The sequence below is a fragment of the Chiroxiphia lanceolata genome, chromosome Z (genome assembly GCF_009829145.1).
Source record: "Chiroxiphia lanceolata isolate bChiLan1 chromosome Z, bChiLan1.pri, whole genome shotgun sequence".
NCBI classification, from domain to species: domain Eukaryota; kingdom Metazoa; phylum Chordata; class Aves; order Passeriformes; family Pipridae; genus Chiroxiphia; species Chiroxiphia lanceolata.
Genome location: NC_045671.1, coordinates 25,297,903 through 25,325,080, shown reverse-complemented (window position 1 = coordinate 25,325,080; position 27,178 = coordinate 25,297,903). Strand labels below are relative to the sequence as shown.

General features: G+C 41.9%; 1 protein-coding gene across 1 annotated transcript; it reads right to left on the bottom strand.

The window, feature by feature from the left end:
• RCL1 (RNA terminal phosphate cyclase like 1) lies at nucleotides 1-27,178 on the bottom strand. Its single transcript, XM_032676212.1, has 9 exons — nucleotides 27,025-27,178; nucleotides 24,507-24,578; nucleotides 23,536-23,711; nucleotides 19,387-19,461; nucleotides 18,128-18,252; nucleotides 15,524-15,649; nucleotides 13,770-13,926; nucleotides 7,642-7,745; nucleotides 1-1,489 (listed from the first exon to the last, which is right to left on the bottom strand). The coding sequence occupies exons 1-9, from the start codon at nucleotides 27,158-27,160 to the stop codon at nucleotides 1,339-1,341; spliced, it is 1,122 nt and encodes a 373-aa protein (XP_032532103.1). The 5' UTR covers nucleotides 27,161-27,178; the 3' UTR covers nucleotides 1-1,338.

Sequence of the window (27,178 nt, the reverse complement as noted above, 5' to 3'; positions counted from 1 at the left end):
TTTAGGAAAAAAAATACTTTATTTTTCCGAAACATTTTTGACAGATTGCAACAAGAACAAAGTACAGTACAAAGATTACTCCCACAGCCTGCAATATTTAGTAAAACACTGACAAAAAGTTAGGCATTTGATTAAAATTCTTTTGGGTCCAATATACATTTTTCATATTACAGAGGTAACGCCCACTTTACAATGGTATCAATGTTTGTAAGACCATTATAACACAGTCACTAGTATTTACTATCTCTCTATACCAGCTTTTGACACAGTATTATTTTACTCCAGACACACTAAGTGTAGTCTGCAGTCAAATACAAATTTCTCTCCTTGTGTCCATTCAGAATTAACTTCAGCATGTTTGCCTGGAATCTACCAAAAGCCTTTCTTGGGTAAATATTTATATGCCAGTGAAAACTTTTTTGCATCTGTCAATCCAAGTAATGCCCATACACAAGTATCCCCACTTTCAAAAGGGAGCAGATGCACAAAACATGATGGTGTAATTGAATGTATTTTTGTCCCTCAAAACCTACAGCTATTTTTACTATCTCTCACAGCTAACTGTGAGCTGTGGTGCATGGCAAACAAACCTAAAAAGAATACATGTGATAAGCCTAAATCTGTCATGGTGGTTCGTCCTCCCATGCCCATCTTCGCAAAGTAGGCTAAAACAAGTCAGTATAGGCTGTGATCTCTTCTGCAGTATTCTAACATTAAGAAGAAATAAAAGACAGATATTTTATTCTTCCTGTGAAACTGCAACTTAGTCAACGTAAGCAGGAGTAAAGCATCTGACAAATTCTATGCATGTGCAATGTATGAACAAAGAATTATTGTCACATGTTTACTTTTATTTCCATGCCAATATTATTTCTGCAATTACCTCAAGAATTTAATGTTTCTGTTGCGATCATTTGTTTTGCACCACAAAGCCTGTTTTGGTTAATTTTGTTTTCCCTTTCTACCTAAAGCTTTCAGAAAAAGCTAAGAGTGAAATCAGTAGGTTCACAAAAGCAGAGCACCCACCTCATTACGGTCTGAGGGCACAGTGACATGAGGCACTTGTGTCCCATTCAATGGATTACAGTGCAAAGAGTCCTAAGCCAGCTGACACTCCAGACAGCCACTCCATGCAGGACAGAATCCTGGCATTGCATTTATAAATAGCACAGGTCTAAATAGCCTAAAGTCAGCTTTATTGTTTACATGCAGCAAGCTTGGGTACCTCTGCACTGGAATCATCACAGGTTTTCCTATGCCAGAATAAGTATAGAGACAGGTAGGGTTTTTTAAATCTTTGCACCATTTTCTGTCTTTTACGAAGTCTGCAGATGTTTTTTATCTTATAGTTTTACTAAGGTTGGAAAATCCAATGCCGACACAGGTCATTAAGACTTTCTCGCCGCCCACGTGCTCTTCCTCAGGGGTCTTTGTTTCAATTTTAAACATGATCTGGAAGAAGCTTCTCAGGTGTCGCAGAAACTCAATTCTGAGAGAGAGAAAGCAACACAGTTTAAGAAATTAAACAGAAAGCCCATTAGCAGTATGTACTGATCCCAGCAATGAACATGGTGAATGAAACACAAAAGCTTTGCTCAGTAAAGAGAAAGAAGCCTACAGGCTCCAGACACTTCTCATTTGTGCTGTGGAAGTGGCTAGTGACCCCTACTGAAACCATTGCACTCTTTGTTATACACAGAGAGAGGAATGCCTGGTAACACAGCAAGACAAAACAGTGAGGGAACAAAAAAGAGAGAAATGTAGCCAGGCAAGGTCATTTACTCATGATGCTGACTCTCCATCAGGGCTATACGAATCCCATACCAACCAGTGGTACTCCATTCCCCCTCCCAATGTTTAAAGCAGAAATAAAAGCAAAACAGGGACAGCCAGAAGGTTGGGAGCATACTTTAAGAAGAGAGATCCTAAAGCATGTGTTTGATTTGTACTACTAACTTGTTCACTTCTTCTTAGTTAAATGTTCCATTAAAATCACATTTTCTTCCTGTTTTCTCATTAAAAAAAACCCACAACAAAAGCCCAACAAAAAAACAGAACTAATTTTCCTTTCATCATTTGAGAAAGAAAGGCATGAAGAAATTAAACAGACACAGTGCTCCTAAACACCACTGCAGAACAAGTGACAGGAAAACCTATTAGAAAAAAGAACAAAAATGGCAAGAAAACATTTCTACTGGCTTCTCCAAAACAGGGAATAAACAATTACACCAAAAGACTACAAATACAAAATTTGTAATTGTTCCTAACAAAGGTTTGGTCTCTGTCTCAGTCATGGCCACAAGTAGGTCTGCAGTCTTGAACTAAGGTTTAATCTCCTCCAGCAATTGGTAGGTGCTTTTCTAGTTTAAGTTTAACCTTTAAAGAAATGGGATCCAGTTCACACATCTGCTTGTCTGGCAGTCTGAAAAAAGCCTCTGCTCTGCATGCTGAAAGCATAATTGCAAACTAATCACACATACATCATTACAACAAATCAAGAGAGAGTACCCACAAAAGGAGACCAAGAGGATAGGACAGTCCCCACAGTGACATCATGAGGCCTCTGAAAGCCTCCTGGCAGCTCCTGTTCAGAGAAACTGTGAATAAGCACAGTGAAAGTCACGGGAGCAAAAACTGCCTTATCCACTTCAGCTGGGCATGCTGATGTTCCTGTGCTCAGACGCAAGGGGAGAGGAGGGAAATGGCAGGAGCCAGACAATAAGAGGCTGCTTTACCTATACTGGTCTGTGCTTGGGATGATCTGACTTAAGAGTTATCTCTGGGGCAGTCTCCTGAATGCCTCCACAGGGTGAATGTGGGCACATGGCTCCCAAAGCTATGTACACATCTCTATTGCACCTTTCCAGGCTGGTAACTTGCCTCAGCATAGATACCAGCTCTCTCATCTCTCAAATGGATTTAACAGTTGAAAGAAAGAAACAAGAAACACTTTTTCTTCCATGCCTCCCCAACCGCTAGGTTGCAACCAGCTATAATAAGCAAATGGGTATAGGCTGGCACAAATGCTTCAGTAAAGCTGACAGGCAACAAGCTCTGTACCAGTGTTGTTCTTAGCTGGGTCCTCTGGCAGTATGACAAGAAAGCAGCCAAGTGTAAAACAGCAGGAGTGACATGCTGAACTGCAAGGAGAGCACAGAATAAACTGTACAAATTAAATGCAGTGTGGAGCCAGAGACTCAGAGAAAAACCCTAAAAGCTGATGAACAAACTTTGCAACATGTTGGTGGGATCAGCTGAGTCCATACTTCTCTTTGCACATAGGTGGGCTATCATGTATCTCTGCTTCTTCTCCCTTTTCAACGAAGGTAGAGTGAGAAAACACATATCAGCCCCCATGTACATGGGAAAGGCTCAATGGAGTGGAATTGAAGGGGAGGCTACCTGGGGACACCAGAGGAGAATTTGGAAGCAGCACAAAGCCAGCTTTGTCTTGTAGCAGTAGAAGCACAAGTGGTAAGAGCTCTAGAAATAGGAGAGAAAGAGGGGGGAAGGTAGAAGTACATGACAGAAGCACAGCAGAAAGCAGGTTTGTAAAAGCTTTGATGTTGATCTGGATCACGTGTGGGCACCTCAAATAATAGTGCAGGCTGCACCAAACACACAGGCACAGACTGGAAGACTGAGAGAGGGGGTGGAAGATACACAGAAGGTTTATTTTGCTGAAAATTTAGACTGTGTGTTCAGGTAAGAACAAGGCAGAGCTGAACACTGCACCTTTGGTCCAGGGACAGATACATGAGCCACACTGGAGGTTTTCCTTATGGCCAATAACAACAACCAAACCAAACCAAAGTAAGAAAAAAAGAGTAAAAAGTCTGTTTATCTAAGTGCTGTCTTTTCCCCAAAGCCTGCCAAGGAACACCAAAAGATACACAACCACTTCATGTGTCAGGGCAAAGCAACCAACTCACAGACCAGTGTGAAAGAAGACCTGTGCACCAGCAATGCCTCCCCGGTTCAACTGCCCCAGGACTTGCACAGTGCTCTGCCTGGCAGCACCAGCAGCCCCAGCACTGCTCCCCGGAGTACCGACAGATATCTTCCTGGGAGAAGACAGCCCAAGGAGCTGGAGGAGGGCATTGCCAGGCAGGGGGACAACTGAAAGTGTCAGCCTGGCTGGGCAGAGGCACCCTGACCCCTCCCCTTGAAGCCCCCAAGCCCTTGCAAAGCCAAGGGTTGGGGCACTCAGGGGCACTCCTCAGGCTTTCCTGTTGCTGTCCTTCACAAACACCTGCCTAATGCCAATCCACCTGCATGCAGACAGGTCTGTCCTGCCAGACTGACCTCTGAGTCAGTGGCAGAGCCAGCACACTGCATTTGATTTTAAGCTCAGCTTGACAGAGGCACTTACTTCTGTGAAATCTGAATGATAAGAAAAGGATAATGCAGATGGCCACTGGCCAAGTGGTCTTTCTGGGACAGGTATCCCCAGCGCCACTCAGGACAGCCTATTCAAGGTGTTGCCTGCCCTTCCGCTCCCCACCATTAGCTGGGGCAAAGGATGCTTCTATGAAAACACACAAATCTGGGAGAAATTTCCTCATTCTGATGCCATATTCCAAAGCACCATGTACCCATGGGGTGCTCTCAACTGTAGCTGAGAGCTACATGCTACAGTATGGTAGACAGGGAAGCCAATCTAGCATAACAGGGCTTTTAAATAGCTTCAGATTCTGCACTGCGGGAGAGTTAAATGCAGAGATGTCATAGCACCAAGAGAGGAAAGAAGAGACAACATTAGGGAACGTGACAGTACTACAATGTACTTCATAAGCTTGTGCATCTGATGAGTTGCTCGGGAGCCAAATTTACCAGCCCTTTATAAGCAGCCTTAGCGATGGCATGGGGGTGCTGCACAGAAAGCTGTGTTCTCTCTGCGTAGATGCTCAAAGGACTGATGAGTCACATTCTCACAGAATCACAGATTTTATGACTTGCTGCTCCAGCATGAGTGTTCCTGACATTTATCCCTGCCACACATACCTAGCTTGGAAGAAGTGACAACCCACCAATTTGAAATCAGCCCACTTACAAAATAAACTACTGGGTTTGCTTGATTTTCATAGCACAACAACAAAAAAAAGTTTTAAAAAATAAAAAAGACTGGACAATGACAAGTGATTGAATTGTTTCACATGCCTAACTGTGCACTTAAAACACTAATACCTACTCTTTGTAAGCCTTTCACATGAATACTTACTTTACAGGAGATTACTTCACCTCTGTGCAATGGGACACTTCCCTGTCTTCCCCTCAAAATCTGATGAATGTTGCTTCCAAGGTATCAGAGGTTGAGAAGAGCAGTTACGCAATTTCTAGCTCTCATGTGATGGCACCACCATTCTTCAGTTATCACAGTACTGTACCTTTCACGTATACAGCACCGGTACCATGATAACCGAAAAAGGACAGTTCATAGTCTTATTATTTGATGCCATTGTCAGATAAACAAACCACCCTTCATTTGACTAAGAAAAACTGCTCAGTCTCTAGGAATAATTGTGATCTAGTCAATCACTTGCAAGTCTGATAAAGCAAATTAAATTTTTGATACTGGATGCTCTTTCCCTAAACAGTTTCTGCTAGAACTCAATCTGGCCACTTCTGTGAAAGATAATAAAATGTGTTTTTATAATTACATTAATGAGAAAAGGAGGGCCAAAGAAATTCTCCATCCTTTATTGGATGCAGAGTGGAACATTGTGATCTCTAATGAGGAAAACGCTAAAGTACTTAATGCCTTCTTTGCCTCAGTCTTTAATGGGAAGATCAGTTATCCTCAGAGCAACCAGAGGAGAGCAGACTAGGAGCAGAATAGCCTCCCTGTAATCCAGGAGGAAGCCTTTAGTTCCACTTGGACACTCATATGTCTATGGAGTCAAATGGGATGAGACTCTCTATCACTTATCATCAGTCCTGGCTAACCGGGTAGGTCCCAGAGGACTGGAGGTCAGCCAGTGTGATGCCCATCTATGAGAAGAGTCAGAAGGAAGATTAAGGGAACTACAGTAACAGCCCATGGCCTGGACAGGTGCATCTTCGCTGGGTAAAAAACTGTCTGGATGTCCAGGCCTGGAGAGTAGTGGTGAATGGTGCCACATCCAGCTGGTGGGCGGTCACCAGTGGTGTTCCCCAGGGCTCAGGACTGGGGGCACTTCTATTAAATATCTTCATCAATGACCTGGATGAAGGGATTGAGTACACGCTTGGTCAGTGTGCAGACAACACCAAGTTGAGTGGGAGCACTGGAAGGCTCTGCAGAGGGTTCTGAATGGGCTGGATCAATGGGCCAAGGCCAGCGGTATGAGGTTCAACAAGGCCAAGTGCCTGGTCCTGCGCTTGGGTCACAACAACCCCAGGCAGCACTACAGGCTGGGGACACAGCGGCAGGAAAGCTGCCTGGTGGAAAAGGACCTGGGGGTGCTGGTTGACAGCAGCTGTATATGATCCAGCGGTGTGCCCAGGTGGCCAAGGAGGCCAATGTCATCCTGGCCTGTGTCAGCAATAGTGTGGCCAACAGGACTAGGGCAGTGATCATCCCCCTGTCCTCGGCACTGGTGAGGCTGCACCTCAAATCCTATGTTCACTTCTGGGCCTCTCACTACAAGAAAGATATGCAGGTGCTGGAGCATTTCCAGAGAAGGGCAACAAAGCTGGTGAAGCATTTAGAGAGTAAATTATATGAAGAATGGCTGAAGGAGCTGATGTTGTTTAGCCTGGAGAAAAGGAGGCTCAGGTGAGACCTTATTGCTCTTTACAACTACCTGAAAGGAGGTTATAGTCAGGTAGGGCCCAGTCTCTTCTCCCAGGCAACTAGTAACAGGATGAGAGGAAATGGCCTCAGGTTGGATATCTGAAAGAATTTCTTCACTGAAAGGGTTAAGCAGCACTGGAACAGACTGCTCAGGGAGGTGGTGGAGTCACCATCCCTGAAAATGTTCAAGAAATGACTGGATGTGGCACTATGGTGGTAAGGTGGTGTTCACTCAAAGGTTGGACTTGATCTTGGAAGTCTTTTCCAACCTTGATGGTTCTGTGATTCTGTAACCTGTGTTTACAACTAGCTATGTAAGAAATTTAGTCTTTTTCTCTCCTCTGAACAACTACCAGCAGCAGACAAAGCTTTAATAAAAACTGAGACTGAATGACTAGATAGAAGTCTGCTGCCCAAAAGGGGTAAAACTTTGAAGTAGCACATAGCTCCATGCATTAAAGTCTTCAGCTGTTTTTTACAGACAATCACAGCTTTAGAATTTGGTTAGCCATTTGAAATATGACATTTAATGACACAGCTACAGAGAGATCACTAGGAAAACACACTAGTGTACACTAGGCAACAAAAGCAAACTGATGTACACATATAATCCAGGTCAAGAACCATCAATAAACTCCGTCTCTGCAATTCTCAGAAACAGGAATAATATAGAACAGTAAGGGAATAATCATCTAACATGTAGAAATAAACTCTAGGTAACTTACGCCACTTGTCTCATTTGAAGTCAGGTACAAGTTGTTCTATTCATAACCACAAGCAAAGTCTTTTATATATAAAAATAGCTGTGCAATAAAACTAGTGAATTAAAACAAGACTGATTAATTAAACTGAACAAAACAACTTACGTGTATGGAGAGAGAGGTCCTAACAGGACTTTGGAAACATCCCGTTGTCCAAGGGTCATAAGAAGTAGAGCAAGGCTCTGATTTGTTGAATCTACGCAGCCTCCCTGCAAACCAAAATGTTTTAATAATTAACTTCTGTACAAACCAGAAATTGGGATGGGAGGAGAGTAATAAAGGAAAAAGATACACTTAAAAGGCTGAAATATGAGTCCCAATTTTCAAGGGCCAAGAAGATAGAAATCTAGATTTTGTAACAATGACAAACTAATTTCACATGGCAGGCTGGGAAAGGAACAGAATTAAAACAAACCCAGAACAAGGTCACATTAAACATTCCTCCCATCCCTCCTAATCTCTTTTAACATCACAGAAGGTAAACACTGAAGAATTTCCTTGCAGTAAATTTAAAAGAGGTATTAATTATAGTTCATATGCCTCTGAAGATACCATGAATTGCAGCACTTTATGTATTTGCCAATCTGAAACAAGAAGCAGATGAGAGTTTCATAGGGAGTATTCCTGACACTGAACTTTCTTGTATTTGTAGCTCAGTTAATAATTCAAAATGCTCCTTATTACTTGGATGAAAACTAAATTTTCTGAGCTTGTTTTTTGTTTTTCTAAATCTGTAAACATTATAAGACATCTACTTTTGTGACCAAATCTATGTAAAAGCTTCCATCAGCATGGAGACAATCGTGTCCTAAACAATATATCAAAACACAGTGCATCCATCACATCCTAGCTGCTTACATAAGCTCTGTTGCTGCAATGAGTCAGTCATCACCAGTTTTTTTGTGCAAAAGGAATGTGCTGTTATGCCCATTCATGGTGGTACATCCCCCCTCCACCTTTGGGCCACTCTACAATGTCCTCAGGACTTCTCATTAGACCTTGACCTTGATTAATGGCTCCTAGGCAGTTAAGTTCCTCTTGAGTTTATCAGAAAACCTGTCTGTTCCTAGGATCTTCTGTTGCCTACCGAACAGCTGTCGTCTAACGGACAGCCTTGGAATATTATTTTATTCTAAATTACAGGTGGAATGATATTATTGTAACTGCACCTTTTGAGGAAAATTTCAGTAACAACCAACCCAGATGTTGGCAAGGCTGGAGAGTGACAGAAGACAAAAGCCAAGCATCTCACAACCCTATAAGCAGCAGTCCTAAGTGAGGCTCTTTGAGCTCTCCTGGGCCACAGCAGTCTGCACCAGCACCTCCCTCTCAATGGTATGCCTCTCAAAGCTTGCCAACCCTCAAGTTTGCGGTACTTGGAAGACAATCACCAAAAGCTGCTGACGAGACCTGGGCTGATACTCTTACTCCTCAAGACTGAACCCTTCACTCACTGAGAGGTGCAAAGGCACCTGATGTATTTCACTGAGCTTGAAGCAGTTTCAAGTCACAGGCACTTATGGGGACTTACCCCCATGTTCTTGTGGGGGACTTCAAGCTGCCTGTAGAAGGCCTCATCTGTTTTCTCCCTCTGATCAGGGAGCCTGTAGCAAACGCTCACAAAAATGTCAACTTTTATCCTAACTCATAAGCTCATTACTTGCTCATCACCCACCCCAAGACAGAGCTTACACAAAGGGCCTTCCTGGTCTGTCTCTCCTAAGCAGTGTATAGCCCTTCATGACAACATTCCATGGTGGAAGCTATCCCACCATGTATCTGTAACTGCAATGAGATCAAAGCCCTGTGAGGGCATGCAGCTCTAGTTCCTCCTGTTTGTTCCCCATACTGCGTGCACTGCTGTACAGGCACTTTATAGAGGCATTTGATTCTGTCAACATCCCGGTAGTCAATGAATAAATGCTGTTATATCCTTTAGACATAAACCATTGATCAAATCTGAGGCTAGTTTGGCAAGGCGTCTACTATCATGACCCAAAGGGAGGATCTCTCTTATCCTTTTCCATCCTTACCTTTTGCATCCCTGCTCTCCATGTAAATCATTGCAGATTGATTCTAATCCAATTTTCCTTTGTGCACTTCATCTTTGTAGTACGCAACAGAGTAAACCTTGCCATCAAACTTTGTTGCACTTCAACAAATTGATATAAAGCCTTCTTTTTAAATCACGTTTCCTGATGATTTAAGTGACCTAAACCACTCATTTGCAACACCATTCCCACATAATCAGTTGCCAGACATCGAAATTAAGCAATTGCTTGTAATCTAATGACAGAACAGTAACTTCTGCCAAATGAAGGACTTCACACTCCCAAGAAGGCCAATTTTGTTTTTTCCTCAATCCAGCTGCCACTTACTCAAGCATCCAAAATCAAGAACAACCCTCCCAAGAGAAATGGGATGGGCAAAGTCGGAGCCAAAGTACATTTGTTCCAAAACATCTGGCACTTGTTACCAATCTAGGATGCAGCTTCTAGGCTCTATTAATTCAGTCTATGGCAGTTTCTCCATTATTGTTTCTATTGACAACAGAGCCAAATCTGGCTAGATGTGACAATTAGACACAAATCGTTAAAATCTCATCCATTTTGAAATGTTGTTATATAAATCCACAACTGATATGTACATATATATATATATCACAGCTCTGGTTATTGGACAACAGTGTTTCAAAAAGGATTATTCTTCTGACCTTTGATTTAGCGTCAGTTATATTTTGGCATACACACAATTTCCTCCCTTACCTGTGTGGTACATATTTGCATGCCTCAAGAATTTCTTACAAAAGGGTAAAAAGTATTGCAGAGGGTTTGTGTCTTGGTTTTTGGGTTTTTTTCTCTCTGGAAAAATGGAGTAGACTCTTGCCAAACTGAAGTAAGGCCACCTGGAAAATTAAGCCTTCAGTGAAATCCTTCACTCATTTTAGCTCTAGTTCAATAAAACCAACATCCTTAGCCCTCCTGCCTCTCCAAGGTCCCCTAACAACTCGGCCTTTCTTCATTAAAGAGTTCAGCCTGAAACAAGTATTGCAGCCTCTCCTATTTTTCATGATTGTAAGGAATATAAGAATTAAATCCTTTTCCAGTTCTTCCAGGCCGTTCCATTTGCAATTTCCAATTGCTTCCTATATAAAGCTCCCATAAACAATGCCTTTCAAAGACAAGAGTTAAAATCCTCATTGGCCTTCTACAATTAAGGTTCAGAGAGAATTGCATATGGATTTGTAATGACAAGGCTAGTCAGTCACTCCGTGCCCTCTCTCACAGAGTCACTGCAATTAGCACTGTTCTGTTTATTAATAGTCAATTAGCTCTGACATCTTTCATGAACAAATGTGCATAAAAAAAGCTTCACAATTCCAAGAATCATACAAACTCTTTCATTTCTTTTTTAAGGCTTAGTAAAAAGACCATTTAGCACTTAACGTTTCAAGGCTCAAATTCTTAGATTTCCTAGGTAAAGCAAGCACTTTATGAAATGTCCCTGGCCTCCTTTAAACAGTAATGAACTCCAGCAGATTTGTGGGTGACCTGAACAGCCAAAGCCCTTTTACAGAGAAGTCAAAGCCCTTTTACAGTGCTCTTAGGATGCCCTTCTCCGGTCAACCCTCCCTAGCTCCTGCAGCACAGTACCTACAGGCAAAAACACAGATGGAGAAACAATCCCATAACAAGGAGATCTAAACCCAGGAAAAGAAATTCTCCCTTGAGCCCTGTATTCAGTGAGTAGGTCATGTAAAGAGAGTGGGACTTAAAGACTGCCTGTCCAGAGCAATCCGTTCTTGCTTTCCCAAATTTTTAGTTTCATTAAACATTGTACCTAGGCAAAGAAACATAGGGAAACAAAGAAGATAAATTTAAACTAAACAAACATTGCACACACTGTAAGAAGTTTTTATATCCTCTCTGGAGTCAACACTAGATTCAACTGACCTAATCAAAAAAACCTCCAAAAACCAAACCAAACACCAAAAAAAAGCCCACCCCAATACAAAAACCAAACCAACCAACCAACCCAAAAAGTACGTGAGAGAGAAAATGAGAAAGAAACTACATCTTCCCAAATATCAGGCTAGTGCTACATGACCATGTGTATCATATATAAATTCAACTGCGTATTCTGAAAACTACATAACAAACCCCACCATATTGCCTATGACAGAGGGAGTGAAGAATTCACTACTAAATAAGGACTGAGTTTATCCAGTGGATAAGCAGAACACTTAGCTAATAGAATGCTAACAAGAACTTTTCCACAGTGAGCTGCTGTAGTGGAGGACAGCAGTCTGTACACTGCTCAACTCTTTGTCAGTTACTTTTGGACTCAAGTGGCCCACACATAAATACTCTTCCAGGAGCACCAGCAGTACCATAGCAGGCCACAGCCAACACCCTCACTTGCAGAGAATCTGATCCTCAAAGACATTGAATCCTCACAGCCTATTACTTTTTCATTCAAAGACTTGCCCCCTGTTTCCTCCTCAACCATTTTTTTCTTGTCTTGAGATCCTCACTATCCTTTGCCAAATTTGACTCAGCACATTCAAATGGCTGCAGCACACTGAAGCAGAAAGTTACCTAGTTCAAGCCTTTCCATCTTGAAACTTTCATTTCAGAAGTTCTCTGACATCTGACTCCAAACAAAGCACAATATCTGGACAAATTTCCTCACTAGTTTCAATCTGTCAAGTGCTGGATGGTTTTTAAAGGAAAAGATACTTCTTGCTGCTGATAAAAGTATCTGAAAATTGGATTTTTGATGTCTCCAAACATCTGACTGCCTGAGGATGTTTTCCAAAACATTTATACAAAGCAACAAATATACCAGATTTTAGTTTAGGTTGGGTGGGGTTTTTTTCAGTTTCGGGGGTTTTGTTTGGTTTTTTCTTTTTCAGGGAGGGGGGGGAGGAAACTGAAAGATTTTACAATTCCCCCCTCAAATAAAAATAGCTACCTGACACTACATGCAGAAACAGACAGATGCTTCAGTCACTAGTTGTGCTTATTCTCCATACATGCACTTTGAAGTACAAGGGGCCTAGACAGTAACCAGGAACACAGGGAGAATATTTATTGGTGGTATTTCTATGAGATAAGAACTCTGGGCTACAAAGAGAAAGTCCTCTAGCAACACGGTGCATATGAATAAACAAAGACAAAATAGTAATGGAAGACTGAAACAAGGGGCAAGTTGGTAATTCAAATAGATGAAGAATTTGCATTAGGGAAAAGAAAAGACAATATGGTCATGGATAAACAAACTACTACAGGTATGGATGTGATTTATAAGGTTGAGGGGCATTTTTATCATTGACTACATGCCCTAATACAGAATCTCAATAATGGCATTTTTAACCCTTTGCAAAGTCCTCTCAGCTTATTACAGTCCAGAGCAACTACTTTTTTTTTTTTTTAAACAGTGAATATTATTTGTAGGTGACTGCCTCCTAAAGGCCAAATGTGTTATGTCAATACTAAAAACTAGTTATTTTAACATTTGTGAAGATATGAAACAAAAGCAGCAGGTAGGTTCTTTATTAAACCAGAAACTCACTAGTGTGCTGTTTGCCAAATCATTTGAAAGACTGAAAACTGCTCTTCCACTAGAAGTCTTGCCACAAATGAAAATCATTTTAGTAATTAAAAAATGAGAATGCTGTGAAAAACTGTGATGCACTTAAGATTCCTAAGCAAACACTGTCCTAGCTGCTTTCCAACAAGCCATACAACCAACAGATCTCAGCACATTTGACTCTGTCATCATCATCACAAAGTGGTCAACACAGAGGCCTGCTAGGTTTTTTTCTCTTCTTCTCTCTTGTGTGTTCTCCCACTCATAATGCTCCATTCCAACTGCTAGTTTAGAAGCATTGACTATATTCCCCATCCAACTTCTTAAAAAACCTCTAAAAGCCCACATGAAGCTGACTGAATTCTGTTGTAGGCAGAAAGCAAAAAAAGAAAAATCTGCCATTACTATGATTCATAGTAGCATCTCTTGGACATTGGAAATAACACGGCCTTTAAAAAGCACCCTGTTAAAGGAACCATTCACAACCACTCTTACCTGGATGAAGAAGACATTGGCAGCATCAGATCATATCTTTGTTTGGATCTGAGCCTGTCTGAGGGTGCCTCCAAGACACCTCTTCCTTTACCAATTTCATCACCTCCTCCCCCTACAGCTGTAGACACAAAACACTGGCCACTTACCCTGTAGATCTCCTCAAGCAACAGCTTAGCACAATTCTGGCCCAGTTCCTCTGGAAGCACAGCTGCGCCCTGGCCCTGAGGGTTTGAGGCTAGCTCAGCGCTGAGAATAGTGCCATTGATGGTTTCTGCAGTAAGACACATGCCAAAACCTGGTGATCTGAAAGAAAGGGAAAAAGAGCATTTGATTTAAGGACAAAAATCAAGTAATGGGCCAAGAACTACTCCCAGCCAACCTCTTCTTTAAGTCACAAACAGCTCCTCTCCTAGGGCAATACTGGGAATCTGGACTCGATGGCAAATTTCCTGGTCAATACATTAGATTCACTCTGGGGAAAAAAAAATTAACAGCAGTACTTAAAAGTTGAATCAAGTACCACTTGCCGCAAAATCTCTATGCTGGCTACTCCTGGGACAAACTCTTTCAAAAGGAAAAAAAGAAAAAGAAAAGAAAAAGCCATCCAAACATCAGAAATTACTTTTTTTAAAAAGAGGAGGTTATCTTTCACATTAATTTAACTCATGTTTGCTGAACATTTCAAAGATATCTGGTGTTTCTTCACTGTGACATTCAAAAACAAAACTACCTTTCTTTGGGGCTTGAGCTCTTTCCCTGAAAGCTTCAATACTTAGCAAGATTAGACCAATTACCTAGTATCAGGGGTACTGCAGTCGTACTGAAATCATACCTATGATCAATGTGACAGCACAGCAGCATCAGAAACGCCCATGTGCCAGCCAGGTGGAAAGGGATTCAGTTCCTCTTCCCATGCTATTATTTATCCCTCTGCATGGGCTACATGTAGTAAACAAAATGCTGCTGTCTCAATTAATTTGACTTTATAATTTTATAGACAGATTAAAAAAAAAAAATGGGACCCCAAAACCACACAGCTCCCAGCAAAGTTTCTGCAATTCTGGTAACTGTTGACAGCCTGGAGACACAAGAGTTATAAATCTGGGATATTAAATAAGATAAAGGACTAGAAAAGAGGAGAAATACTTTAAAATGAGTCAACAATTTCTAGGTTTCTAAACTTCTGAACCTAACAAGTTTTAAGGTAATATTTCACAAAGCAGAAACAGAGAAAGAAAATATGCATGCCTACATTTGAGCATACAGACAAAAGACAAACAAATGAGTTATCCAGAACTCTTTCAACTTCAGTGAAGAGTGACAAGAGGATAACAGAGCTGACAGATACCAGTAAAATTGTCTAGATCACATCCATCACTTTTGTGTTTTGATGGCAAACAAAATTTGTAGACGTACAGTAAATTAATTTTCCTGTCCTCACTGGTGAAAAGACATTCTTGCAGCTATTCAGCAGAAGACAACCCACACTGCTCCAATACTTCCTTAAAACAGTTCAGTCCCATCCTCAATGCTACCATTTCCATCAGAAGGTGTACAATTAAGTTTGAATGTTGGTTTCCTCAATGTACCACAGCACCTCTGATCTTAATCTCACTTCAAAGCCAAGGATTTAAAAATGAAGAGAGCTCAAGTTGCCTTTAGGTGGCAGTAATGACGCACTGCATTCCTTGTTTAAAAAAACCACACTTCTATCCCTGTTACATGAGTAAAAGAAATGCATCTAGTGAATAATTTCATTTTTTCCTTGTGAGGAATATTTATTTCAAGTCAGCAAACAGAAGACTGTGATCTAAAACTCAATAGATTTACAAATCAGAACACCCTACCACATGAACAAATGCAGAATTATGTCTGTTCCCGGTGAATACTGGATACTCACTTTCCAGAGCTGACCCCCTTCATATGATCTGTGCAGATATAGATGTCTGGGAGGAATTTATTTAGGATGCCCCTTGCAGATTCCACCATTCTGTTTGCCATCTGTGGTGACACTCGGACAGAGAATCTACATTTCTGAGCTAAGAAATTATTTGTGGTCACAAAAGAAATTGAAAGTGGAGATTGACAAAAGTGGTCAAGAGGTTCCAACACATTATTTCAGAAAACATGGTTTTGTCCTGTACATCTATTCATAAGCACTGGTCCATGTTCCTGTACTTAGAGAAGCGTATGCACGTACATGCTTTCTACAGTCTTTTCATCGATACACCTTGAAGTGAATAACACAGAATGTGCTGAAGAACAACCTATTATGACTGAGAAAACATGTATCTTGAAAATGCCCTTCAACAAATTTAAATAGCTGTTCTGTCATCCTGTGTTTTCTTATGATGGAGGAACCCCCACGTCCTCTGCTATTCATATACTATTAAAACATGGGCCTGGGTGAAGTTTCTGTGAATTAGCAGCAAGAAATCCTGCCTTTCTTTTTCTACTGGGGAGAAATTGGGAAGATGAGTAAGAAATTAAAGACAAATGTTTTAACAAAAAAAAAATTAATTGTAAAAGGCCGTAAGAAAAATATCTTTGCTCTCTCCAACCATTTTGCAGTGCTCTAAGGCTATCAAGTTCACCGACTCTCTAGTCACTAAGCGCCTGAAGGTTCCAGGAAGGAAGAAATTACCACCTTCCTGTTCACCCCAACCCACCTTCTCACAGTACACAAGAGATGAACTGCTTTTCTGCCCTTGTACTCGGGTGCTGCTTCAGAGAAACTCCTGACAGATCTCCAAATGTACAAAGCACATTGTGCTCCAAATTCCATCCCAAGCATAGCACAGACTCACACTGTGCACATTCAACCACCCATCTGCACATACATTCACACATACAGAGAAACACACTTTCAGAACTCCCAGCTAGCAGGGAAGAACTTCCTTTTCTGTAAATTTCTATAGCATCTCTTGTGGACTAGGTAAACCAAAAACTTTTAGATTTTAAGGGCAAAATCATTAAATTATAATCAGAAAACTGATTGCTCTGCACAGTTGGTGCACTCAGTATATTGGATGACTGTAAAAGGTTGCTGCAACACAATCACCCCAGCTGTGAGGAAGCAGATTTACTCAGATGAATCTTGAAGGGACAAAAATACACATTGAAGAGACTTAAGGACTTATCCTCCCAGATATTTTGTTTTCTACTGTCTTGAAGGACCACTTAATGGCTAAACTAAAATAAGACTGTATCTCAATGGGCTTACTAAAGGCAAACCCGTATTCCTGAGAAAAAGCTCAGGAAAACTTAGAGAAGTTCAAAAATCTGTAGTTCAGATACATCAGTCGAACCAAAGTGGCCCAAAATGGTGCTGTGCATTAACACCAGTTTAGAACAACGCCAGTAAAGTCATGATCATTGCTTCCTCCTTCACACACAAATATATAGAACAACTCACTAGAGAGAGGAATGGAGGCATAAGGAAAGTACTTTCTTCATCAGAAGACCATGGCAACCAGCACCAAAAGCACAATGAGCCACCTACTTTTTGAACTACGGCATATGCATCCAGTAAAACTGCTCTTGCTTGGCAATATGGCACTCATCTAAATGCAGCAATCGGAAAGATGTCCTCTTCTCACACGTAATTATGATGGTATGCCACAAAGTAAAAGAAGGAACAGGCTGCAAGTCTACACCTCTGGCAGGAAACTCGATCTCATTTCTGCTTTCCTTTTGAGTAATCAAAGCCAGATTATGCTTGGGAGTCTCAATCGCAAATTAAACTACAAGCTGGCCCTTGCTCAAGACAGTTTCCTCTAAGGAATTTCTGCCTTCTTCCTACAATGACAGCAGATTCATGACAGATACCACCCAAAAACCACAAGAGAAAAATAAAATCAAAAAGAAACAAACAATCTAGAACATTAACTAGATGTGCAGATCTGTTCAAAAAAGTGAGGAGTTCACAACAATACTTTGTGCCCTTATCTTTGTGTGGAAATAAAATCTCCTCCACTTCCATCTGCAATTGCACTACCAATAGTCAAGAGCCAATGACCTTCTTTCCAAAACACAACAAAAAGCTCAGTGTGCACAGTAAGGTGTAAATTGAACTAAGATTTAAACTCCCATCTAACTTCCGATAGACTAATTAACAACCTATTGTCACCTATTTGATGCATAACAAAACTACTATTTGTTACTACTGGATTTACACACAAGGTAAGATTTCTTTTAGTGCTGCTTATATGATGGAAGGTATTTTAACTCTTCCTTGCTATTGAAAAGATTTTAAATACTGCTGTTCAGTTTGAAATTTATTCACTTATCTACAGGTGCTTTTTGAACAGCAATGTTCTGAACACAGCAGTTTTGAGATACTGTCCTGAAATCTAGTTGTGTGACTCCTCTGTGTAATGGTATCCTGTGTTACCTGGATACATGTTCAACAACATGGTGCATTCCTCTGACTTCAAGTTAGGAGACTCCTTTTTTTTGAGCAAAATTATTTAAAAGTAGAAAACCAGTCAAACAAAAAGGATACGCAGTTCCTCTGATACGCTTGATTTTGCCAGGGTCTGTAAACTGAACAGGCTGCAAGATCTTTCTCACTGGGCAAGCAAACAGTATCTCTCCACCTCCTTTGGGAGGCATTCCTCTCCGGTTGATCTAGAAACAATAATGGAGGAAAAAAGCTGGTTAGTAAAGAGTACAAAGAATGTACCTACACACCCCAAAACTTACAGTTTTTATTTCACATAGAATAAAATGTTATAAGTAGGGGCATTATGTGAACACAGCAAGAAAAAGACATCCTAAAGACAGAAATGGATTTTGCACCAAAACTAAAAGCAAACATTGATTTCTTTTTTCCTCTTCTCTCAAATACAGTAAGGCATGCCTTCTCAATAGAAAACAAAGCAAAACCAACCAACCAAAAAAACATCTTTACCAAAACAACCTTGGCTTAAGAGTAGCAAATCTGCACCTTGCTGCTGAAGAAAGACTAGAAGTGCTTGAGTCCAGTTGGTTAGAGTACAGTGCCAATAACACCAAGGTTATAGGTCTGATCCCCATACGGGTCCTTCAGTTAAGACTTGGACTTGATGATCCTTGTGGGTCCCTTTCAACTCAGAATATTCTGTGATTCTGTACAAGGGGGACCAGACCTGTCTAGCCTGACCCTGATCCACCATCCCACATCAACACCGACAAAGATGGAGTTGGGACACAAGCCTATGAGTGGGCCTGGCTCAGGTGTAAGGGCAGGGCTATGGCGAGCTGGAAACCAGCTGCAGGGCCATGGGATAAGAGGCTGACAGTCCCAGGGCAGTGACATGATGATTTTACATCCAGATTTATTGGGCCTGTGAAGAGCGTAGTCTTTAAGAAAAGCTTCTTTCCTGCATTTTCCAAACTGAAAGCAAAGAAGGTAAAAGATACCATTATTACTCCCTAGCCCCAAGCATGGGGCATGAAGAGCGAGTAGAAATAAAAAGATATTAAATTAACTGAAAAGCAACAGGAAAGTAAAAAGGTTTCTTAGTCTTCTTTGGCGACTAAGAGAAGTCACTACTTTCTCCTTACCCCCATATCCATAGCCTTTGCATCTCTCCTACTACAATTACTATGTGGCTGGTATGCCATTTAAAACATATCAAGAACAAGGGGCAATTTAAGACGTGTGTATCCACAACAAGATATCTGTTAGAGACAGAAACCACGAGCAAACATATGGCCGTCTGAAGCAGTGCAAAAGTATAATTTCAATGTGCTAGAAAAGAAAGGAACAAACTGTCTTACCTTGATTTCCAGATTTTCACCATCAATTCCAAACTTCTTCAGTAGGGGTAGAGCTGTTGCTTTAAGGACATCAACCTACACAACACAGAATTTAAAAAGCAGACTCTTTATTGGAAGTTATGCTAGTCCTTAATTTAAAAATCTCTGCATTATGAGGTGACTAACAAAGACAAGTTTTCTCCATACAAGTTAGTCTATGGGAAGACATGGGAATACAGCATAGAGAGCTTCAGCTACTCTTAGACTGCCACAGTATCTCATTACTAACAAAATTTGCTAGAACAAACTACTGGAAGATGGAATTTGCTATTCTGGTTTCTTCTTGGCCTGATTTTTACTTCCATTATGGTTCAGCTAAAACAGCTTACTTGCTTCATTGAACACAGTTACTGAAAAAATTGCCTTCTTCGGTCATTACTTAAAAATTCCTACAAATAAATAAATTATTGCAAGAACCTTTGCATTTTTGCAAGCATCGCTGCAAGAGAAGGCCCTTGGTTTGGCAGGAAGAACACCGTTCTTCTGTCAAGAACTTCTTTTCACCTGTTTCTGAGAAACAGAAGCTTCTATATTACTTCTCTTGAAGCACTTCAAAGAATCTGATGTCGGTGATACATCACCAATGTACTCCCTTTGAGCCAGGTGCTCAGCAGACTCAGGTCTGAACATTGCTCTTCCTAATTGCTGACTTAAGATTACAGTGACTGTCCTTTTCCCTCTTCTGAAACTTCAGTAGCATTGCCAGAAGCGAAAAAAAATTATTTATCAGAGCAACAGCACAGGGAGTTACCCAAGACAATCAGTTCAGGAGAGACAGGACAAATGGGGTGCTATAGGATCATGGGTGTGCACATGTGTGTGTATGTACATACATATTTTCCACAAGCATACATGAATTTGTAGATTTATCTGCAAATGACAGATATTCAATACACTTACGTAAGGACACACTCTGCAGAATTCACCTAGCTCCAAAATAAAGACACCTTTACAAAACATTATATCCCTTTTACAAATAAACAAAAATCCTCCAAAGCCGATGAGTGCACGCCTTGTTTATTGTACCTATGTGGTGGGCAGACCCTGAATGCCAGGTGGCCACCAAAGCTGTTCTATCACTTCCCCTCCTCAGCTGGACGGAGGCAATAAAATATAATGAAAGGCTCATGAGTTAAGGACAGAGAGTTTAAAAAAAAAAAAGAGGAAGAAAAGTAACTTTTAGGATCCCTTAGCTAGTGCAAAGCTGAAAAAAAACGCAACAAAACGACTTGACTCAAGGAAATTAACTGAATTTATTGCCAATCAAGTCAGAGTAGGGTAATGAAAAATAAAACCAAATTTTAAAAACACCTTCATCCCAATCCTCTTCTTTCTGAACTTAACTTTATTCCTGATTCTTTACCTCCTCCCCTTCAGCAGCACTGAGGGGCAGGGAATAAGGATTGCAGTCAATCCATCACACGTTATCTCCGCTGCCGTTATCTCTGCTGCGGGAGGGCTCCTCACACTCTTTCCCTGCACTAGTGTGGGATCCTTCCCATGGGAGACAGTCCACTATGAACTTTTCCAACATGGGTCCGTCCCACTGGCTACGGTTCTTCATGAACCACTCCAGCGTGGGTCTCTCAGGGGGTCGCACACCCTGCCAGCAAACCTGCTCCAGTGTGGGCTCCTCTCTCCATGAGGCCACAGATCCTGCCAGGATGCTGCTCCAGCACAGGCTTCCCATGGGGTGACAGCCTCATTCATGCATCTACCTGCTCCAGCGTGGGGTCCTGCACAGGCTACAGGTGGATATCTGAACTCCTGCTGCCCTCCAGGGACTGCACGGGGACAGCTGCTTCACCATGGCCTTCATCATGGGCTGCAGGGGAAACTGTGCTCCAGCGCATGAGGCACCTGCTCTCCTTCTTCACTGACCTTGGTGTGTGCAGGTCTGTTCCTCTCACGTACTTCCACACCTCTTTGCAGCTGCAGGTTACTCCACAGTTCCCCCCATCCTCCGCTTTCCTCTTAAACATGTTTATCCCAGCAGCGCTACCACCAAGGCTGATGGGCTCAGCCTTCGCCAGCAGTGGGTCTGTCTTGGAGCCAGCTGGCACGGGCTTCCGGCAGCTTCTTACAGGAACCACCCCTTTAGCAGCCCCTCACCAAAACCTGGCCATGCAAACTTACTAATCTGAGATTGAGAGGTTCTTACATCAAGAGCAGCAGGGAAAACACCTGCCCATTTTAAACCCTCACATTATATTCACATTGGTTTGCCTTTTCACCTTCTCCATGGTAAGTCAGAAAGTGTACAGATGGATAGACAAATTTAAGCATCCCTTTTTGGACAAGCATAGGTATTAATTGTTCACTCAGTTTATAAACACCCTCTGTCTACCGAAAAATAAAAGCCCAAATCAATTTAAAACCAAGCTTCCATTTATATAAGCACATAAATCAATTAGGGTAGCACTTAAATTTGTGCTTTTAGTCTCAGCAGCCTGCAGATCCATATGCTATACAAAACAACTTGTAAAGCTCCTTTAAGTAGTTTATTGGCATCAGGTTTACTGTTTACTTAGGTAAGTTAAACAGACATAAACCATGTTTAAACCAATTTCAGGAATTGGTATTCAGTTATTACCACTGAAAAAGTTACTAAGTGTGAGCCGAGTCACAGTAACTGAAGTTGTGACTGTGTTAGCTGTCACTAACAACTACTGTGCAGTTGCTACTATGACACAAGGAATTTAAGATGTAACTCTTTAGCATGCATTTTATTTACATTTAGTGTCAGAAAGGTCAGCTGATGTATGCCAACACGCATGCGCCTGAGCTCTGGCAAGGGCAAGCCCCCTTCAAGCACAAACTTAACTGGCTTAAATTCTTGCACTCTTTTCAACTAAAATTGTTTAATCTCAGGCCCACGTGACTGATGCTTAAAAAGAGAGAATTTCCAGAATCAAGACTTGTTTGCTTAGATGACTGTCCAAACTTACTCAAAAGCAATATCAACACTGGACTGTTCTTCATCTCCAGATTATGCAAGAATTTCTCCATTGTGATTAAATAGATACAGTCAACAAAAAAAGACTTTGATTCTTATTACTTACCAGTTATATTAAGGACTTTCAAACAGAATGACTGAAAACTTAGCAAAACATGCTTCCCCTTTTTTTTCATAGTGCTGTGTACAACCCACTTTGATCATCCTTTGACTTATGTGGATGTCTCTCATAGCCACAGGTGAGGAAGTAAGATTCTTAAATTACAAGAAAAGCACAGCTGAAAAGTCATAAATACTAGCACAACTTAGAGGCTCATCTAATATCTGCAGTTATACTTCACAGTATTTGTATTTATTTAAACTGGCTAAATTTTCAGATTACAATGTTTCCTTAATCTACTAGGAGGAAAATAGTCTCCAATCACCATTCAAAAAGTAAACAGAAGTGCTGTTCCCCAAAAGCAAAGGCTTATGTATGGGATTTTTCGGAAAAAAAAACCCCAAACCATAACCACTAATCATTACCTCAATGTTTTAATCCCATGTCACCAAAACAAAGAACTGCAAATCAGCAGTAACAGAAATCAAAGGAAGCATTTCATAGTTATTTGATCTGCCAAACCTGCTAGCATCTTTCTGAAGAATCAGAGTTATTACATATTTTTGCTACTTTAATTTTGTAATTGCCATGTGACTTCTGTTCCTAACAGAAAGAAGGCTTCACAGCAGATCTGTATAACTATGTCCAGAATCCAACAGAAGAGAAAGATTCCTTCCTTTTCACATTCAAATTTTAAAGACAATTTCCTCTTTATACAGTAAACACACGTGTTGGGTAGGAGAAATAATCCCCCTAAATTCTAAAAGAGGAGAACCAAACCTCTGGCAGGGCCTCACAGTGCATTTAAAAGGAGTTTGCAGGGGAGAAGACAGAAGCACTACAGAATTGAAAGTCAAAAGGTGGACTATAAACTGCAGTTTCAAGTGTGATGTGGAGAGGCAACAGTTTAGCAGATATTTGTTTGATTCAGAGAGTTTGCTGGTAAATGCAGTAACACTGGATACTTCTGGATGTTTTAGACACTTCTCCCTAATATTTTTTTTTTAGCAGGGGGAAAATTATCCTCCTCCGGTACTTAAACTTTATTACTTACCGAAGGGTCTACTTGATCATTTGTTACTCCCCTCAAGACAATCTTCAATGGATGTTTCATGAAGGGTGCCAAGCACAGCAGACTTTCCAAATAGTAACCAATGCCACGACTGGGGCTGCAGTCATGTTCCAACGAGCCTCCGTACAGAAGACCAGGCTGATAATACAAAGTAGTACCTGGGGAAGATGCCAGCGGAGCAAGCCAAATGAGGGTACTGTAAGAGCATTGGCCATTACCACAACACAAACATACTTTGCAACAATGTATACAGACAAATTGGAGGCAAAAGAATTTATGCAGTTAGTAAATGGGTCAATGCACACCAGTGTCTGTCTGCACTGCAGGTAATTTCTCCTCCTTTTCCCCTCCCCCACAAAACTAAGGATCTCTTAGTAATTTCCAAAATGCTGATACAAGCAATAATTATCCTCCACAGAAGCTAAATCTTCATCAGTTCATCAGTTCATTGATGCCTTGGCATATCTGGTGGTAATTCGTCTGCCTTACTGATCAACCACAATTCTTAAAATCCTTTAAAAATAAGAAAACTCCAAACCAGATGAAATTGTTATATACGGAGCTTCTCACTCTAATCAAATCCTTTTCCAAGCATGAATAAGCAAGCACTCTTGCTCAGAAGTTTGTCTTTGTAGAGGGTAAACCTTGCCTCCAACAAAAATCAATTCTGGTTCAGAGGAACCTTCCCCCACTAGGAAATACTACATATCCAACAACATACTGATTTTAGTTCTTGGGCAATACAGTTTCTTTAGTTCTCCGCTATATGGTGGAACGTTGATCTTCTTGCATGCAACCAATTACCACAAAACTTCTCAGCTTGGTTATTTCTGATCTGCTCAGTCAATCATATCTGAAGACCTACCTCTGTCAAGACAAAACTCTGATTCCGCTGCAGAAACTGATAAAGCCTGGAAGACCAAAACAGAGGAAGCAGAGAAAACAGGGCTTACCTGTTTGGTTTATTTCAATCCGAGAGCCATTGGTTACTTTGTCAATCAGGCGAATAAAACTTGCTTCAAAATCTAAGGAGTAAAACATAGGGAGAGTTTTAAAGTTTCCTGAAGTTCAACACCATACTTTTTACCCTTTCCCGCCTTTCACAGCTGTAAGGATACCCTCACTCTTCAAGTTGTGGTATAATTCTAGCACATGAGAAAAGGCAATTAACTGTAAAAACAGAGATGTTAATTTGAGCCTCCATACTCATCGGCATCTCAAATCAGTTGAGACGGCCTCAGATGTGCCAGTTGGGACTAGTCATGCTCCTCTCCCTGGCACACAGCAAATGATACAACTGGTAACTTCTGACCACAGTGGCCTGAGAGATCACTCCAGTCTAGGATAAAACTTTTGACAATTTACATTTTGCTCAGTGCAAAGCAAAACATACAACTCACAATAAACCAGATCCTGCACATTGAAGCATGACAAGTTAGTAACAGCTTCACATCATTCTGTGTTAAAGTGTTAACTTAAAAGCAGGGGTCATTCACATGTGAAGTGCTGCTGCTGCACAGCTGTTCTCTTGCTCGTGTGGGCTCCAGCTCAAGAGACGTGGGAAAGGACAACTAAATTTAACCCAAAACAAAAACACACCCCCCCCAACTAAAACCAAAAATGAAACAAAACAAAAACAAAACAACACAACAACAACAACAAGCAACCAAAAGAAACCACCTCAGGATGAATAGCCTAGTATTCTAGTACTTAGGTATCGCAACAGATTCAATATCAAGGAAGACACATGAACGTATACAGCATTCAAAACACAAGCAGTTTAAAGGGTCAACAGCACCTGTATAGTTGTTGGTAGACTGCAGAACTTCCTTAGCAATAACCCTGTGTTACTTCTTAAACAGTAATCAGACTTTTTTTCTATGTATGCTTCTAACATACAATAGCAGAAATTACACTGTCAATATTTCCGTAACATGACTGATGTCCCAATCACACAATACTGGTTCTGCTCTCTGTTTTGACAGTTTCTAAACTTTATGACAGTTTATATGTTTATAAAGTTTATGACAGCACTGTGGCTTCTTCCAGTGCAAGAGTGCATCCTTGTGAGCTCATTTCAATCTTGGAGAACATGTGTAGAAGAGTTCTCTTTACAAATGTTCCAGTCATGAAAAGCAAAAAGAACTGCATGTTGAATCACCAGCACAAATCAGGGTTTGTTGTTACTATTTTTCTGTTACAGTCATAGTTTACACTTTAACTCATACTTGAAAAAGGCAATTCAAACACCTTTTAAAAAAATATAGCAAACCTACAAACTTCACCACTATATGGTGATAAAAAATATTTTAGGTCATGGAAAATGTTAAGTCAAGTACACAAGAATGCTTTGACAGTTTCTGAGGAGGAGAATTTCTACCTATAATCTGAAGCCTGCTCAGGAGGTAGAGTAGCATCTATCCCTGTTCTGAACTTCACAGCAGGGGTCCTTGCAAAAAAAAAAAAAAAAAATAACACTACAATAATGGTTTTTCCTCAATCTCTATCCTATTGTCTTCTTACTTTGGTTTACAATGGAATTCACCCTGGGATGCCAAAGGTCTTGTACAGGAATGAAGAAGGAATTCCCTAAGAAAGGTTTCCCTCAAAGCAGTCTGCAGTGTTGGAAGCTTTCAGAAATGAAAAGTAAACGGATTCCATCCACCTCTTTCACCTTTATTGTTTGGACAAACCCTAATAAAAATCAAAGCACAACACAAGACCCATTAACACTCCCACAAACAGATGGAGCACACGATACTTGGGCACGCGGCAGAAACGGCAGTCCGAGGGCCGAGGAATTATTCTGCCACTCCCGACTGCGGAGCCGCCGTCACGGGGACACGAATCAACTCCGGGTCTGCCAACGAGGCTCACGCACAACCCAGCGAACAGGTCAGAACCACGCCTGGCTGCTCCCGCACCGGCGCTCCCCTGCGGGACGGGACGGCGGGGGACGGTGCGGTGCCCTCCCCGTGCCACCGGGGCGGCTCGGGCGGGGCAGCAGGAACCCCGGCCGGCCGGACCGGCCCTCGAGGGCCCGCGCTGGAGGAAACGCGTGACCTCGTGGAAAGGCAGGGCTGCCGAGCCGAGCCGAGCCGGTGGGATGGGGATGGCACAGACCGGCGGGTGGGCGACAGCCTCCCTGCTCCGGCCTCCGATACCGCCCTGTGCCGCTCCCACGCCTCCTCCTCCTCCTCCTCCCAAAGCCCACGTGTGACAGCTCCGACCGAGACGGCGCCGGCAGCTCGCCGCCCGCACCAGTTGTGCACAGCGCCCAGGGGAAAGAGAGACCATCCACGGGAAAACACCGACCCGCAGCTGGGTCCCATTCTCGCCGGCCGGAGAGGGTTCTGCTGCCCCAGCCGCCGCTGCGGGGCTGACCCTGCCGGCAGCAGGTCCCAGGCACAACCGGTGCCGGAGCTCCGCCGCCCCCCCGACCCGACCTCCTCCCCCGCAGCCGCCGCTCACCGCGGAGCCCAGGATCCTCCTCCTTGGCGCGGATCTTGCGGATCTTCAGCGGGCGCCCGCTAAGCGTGGCCAGCACCAGGCGCTGCCGCAGGAAGTTGCATCCCACGTAGCTGAGGCACTGCGCCTCGCCCGCCATCCCGCTGCCCACGTGGTT

What these genes read in the sequence shown, in the direction of transcription:
- RCL1 (XM_032676212.1), bottom strand. Translation starts at nt 27,160, where the DNA reads ATGGCGGGCGAGGCGCAGTGCCTCAGCTACGTGGGATGCAACTTCCTG. An exon ending in TGCTTGAGGAGATCTACAGG is followed by an intron (nt 7,746 to 13,769) that starts GTAAGTGGCCAG and finishes TTTGGTTTGCAG; the next exon opens with GGAGGCTGCGTAGATTCAAC. An exon ending in GGACCTCTCTCTCCATACAC is followed by an intron (nt 1,490 to 7,641) that starts GTAAGTTGTTTT and finishes TCTCTCTCTCAG; the next exon opens with AATTGAGTTTCTGCGACACC.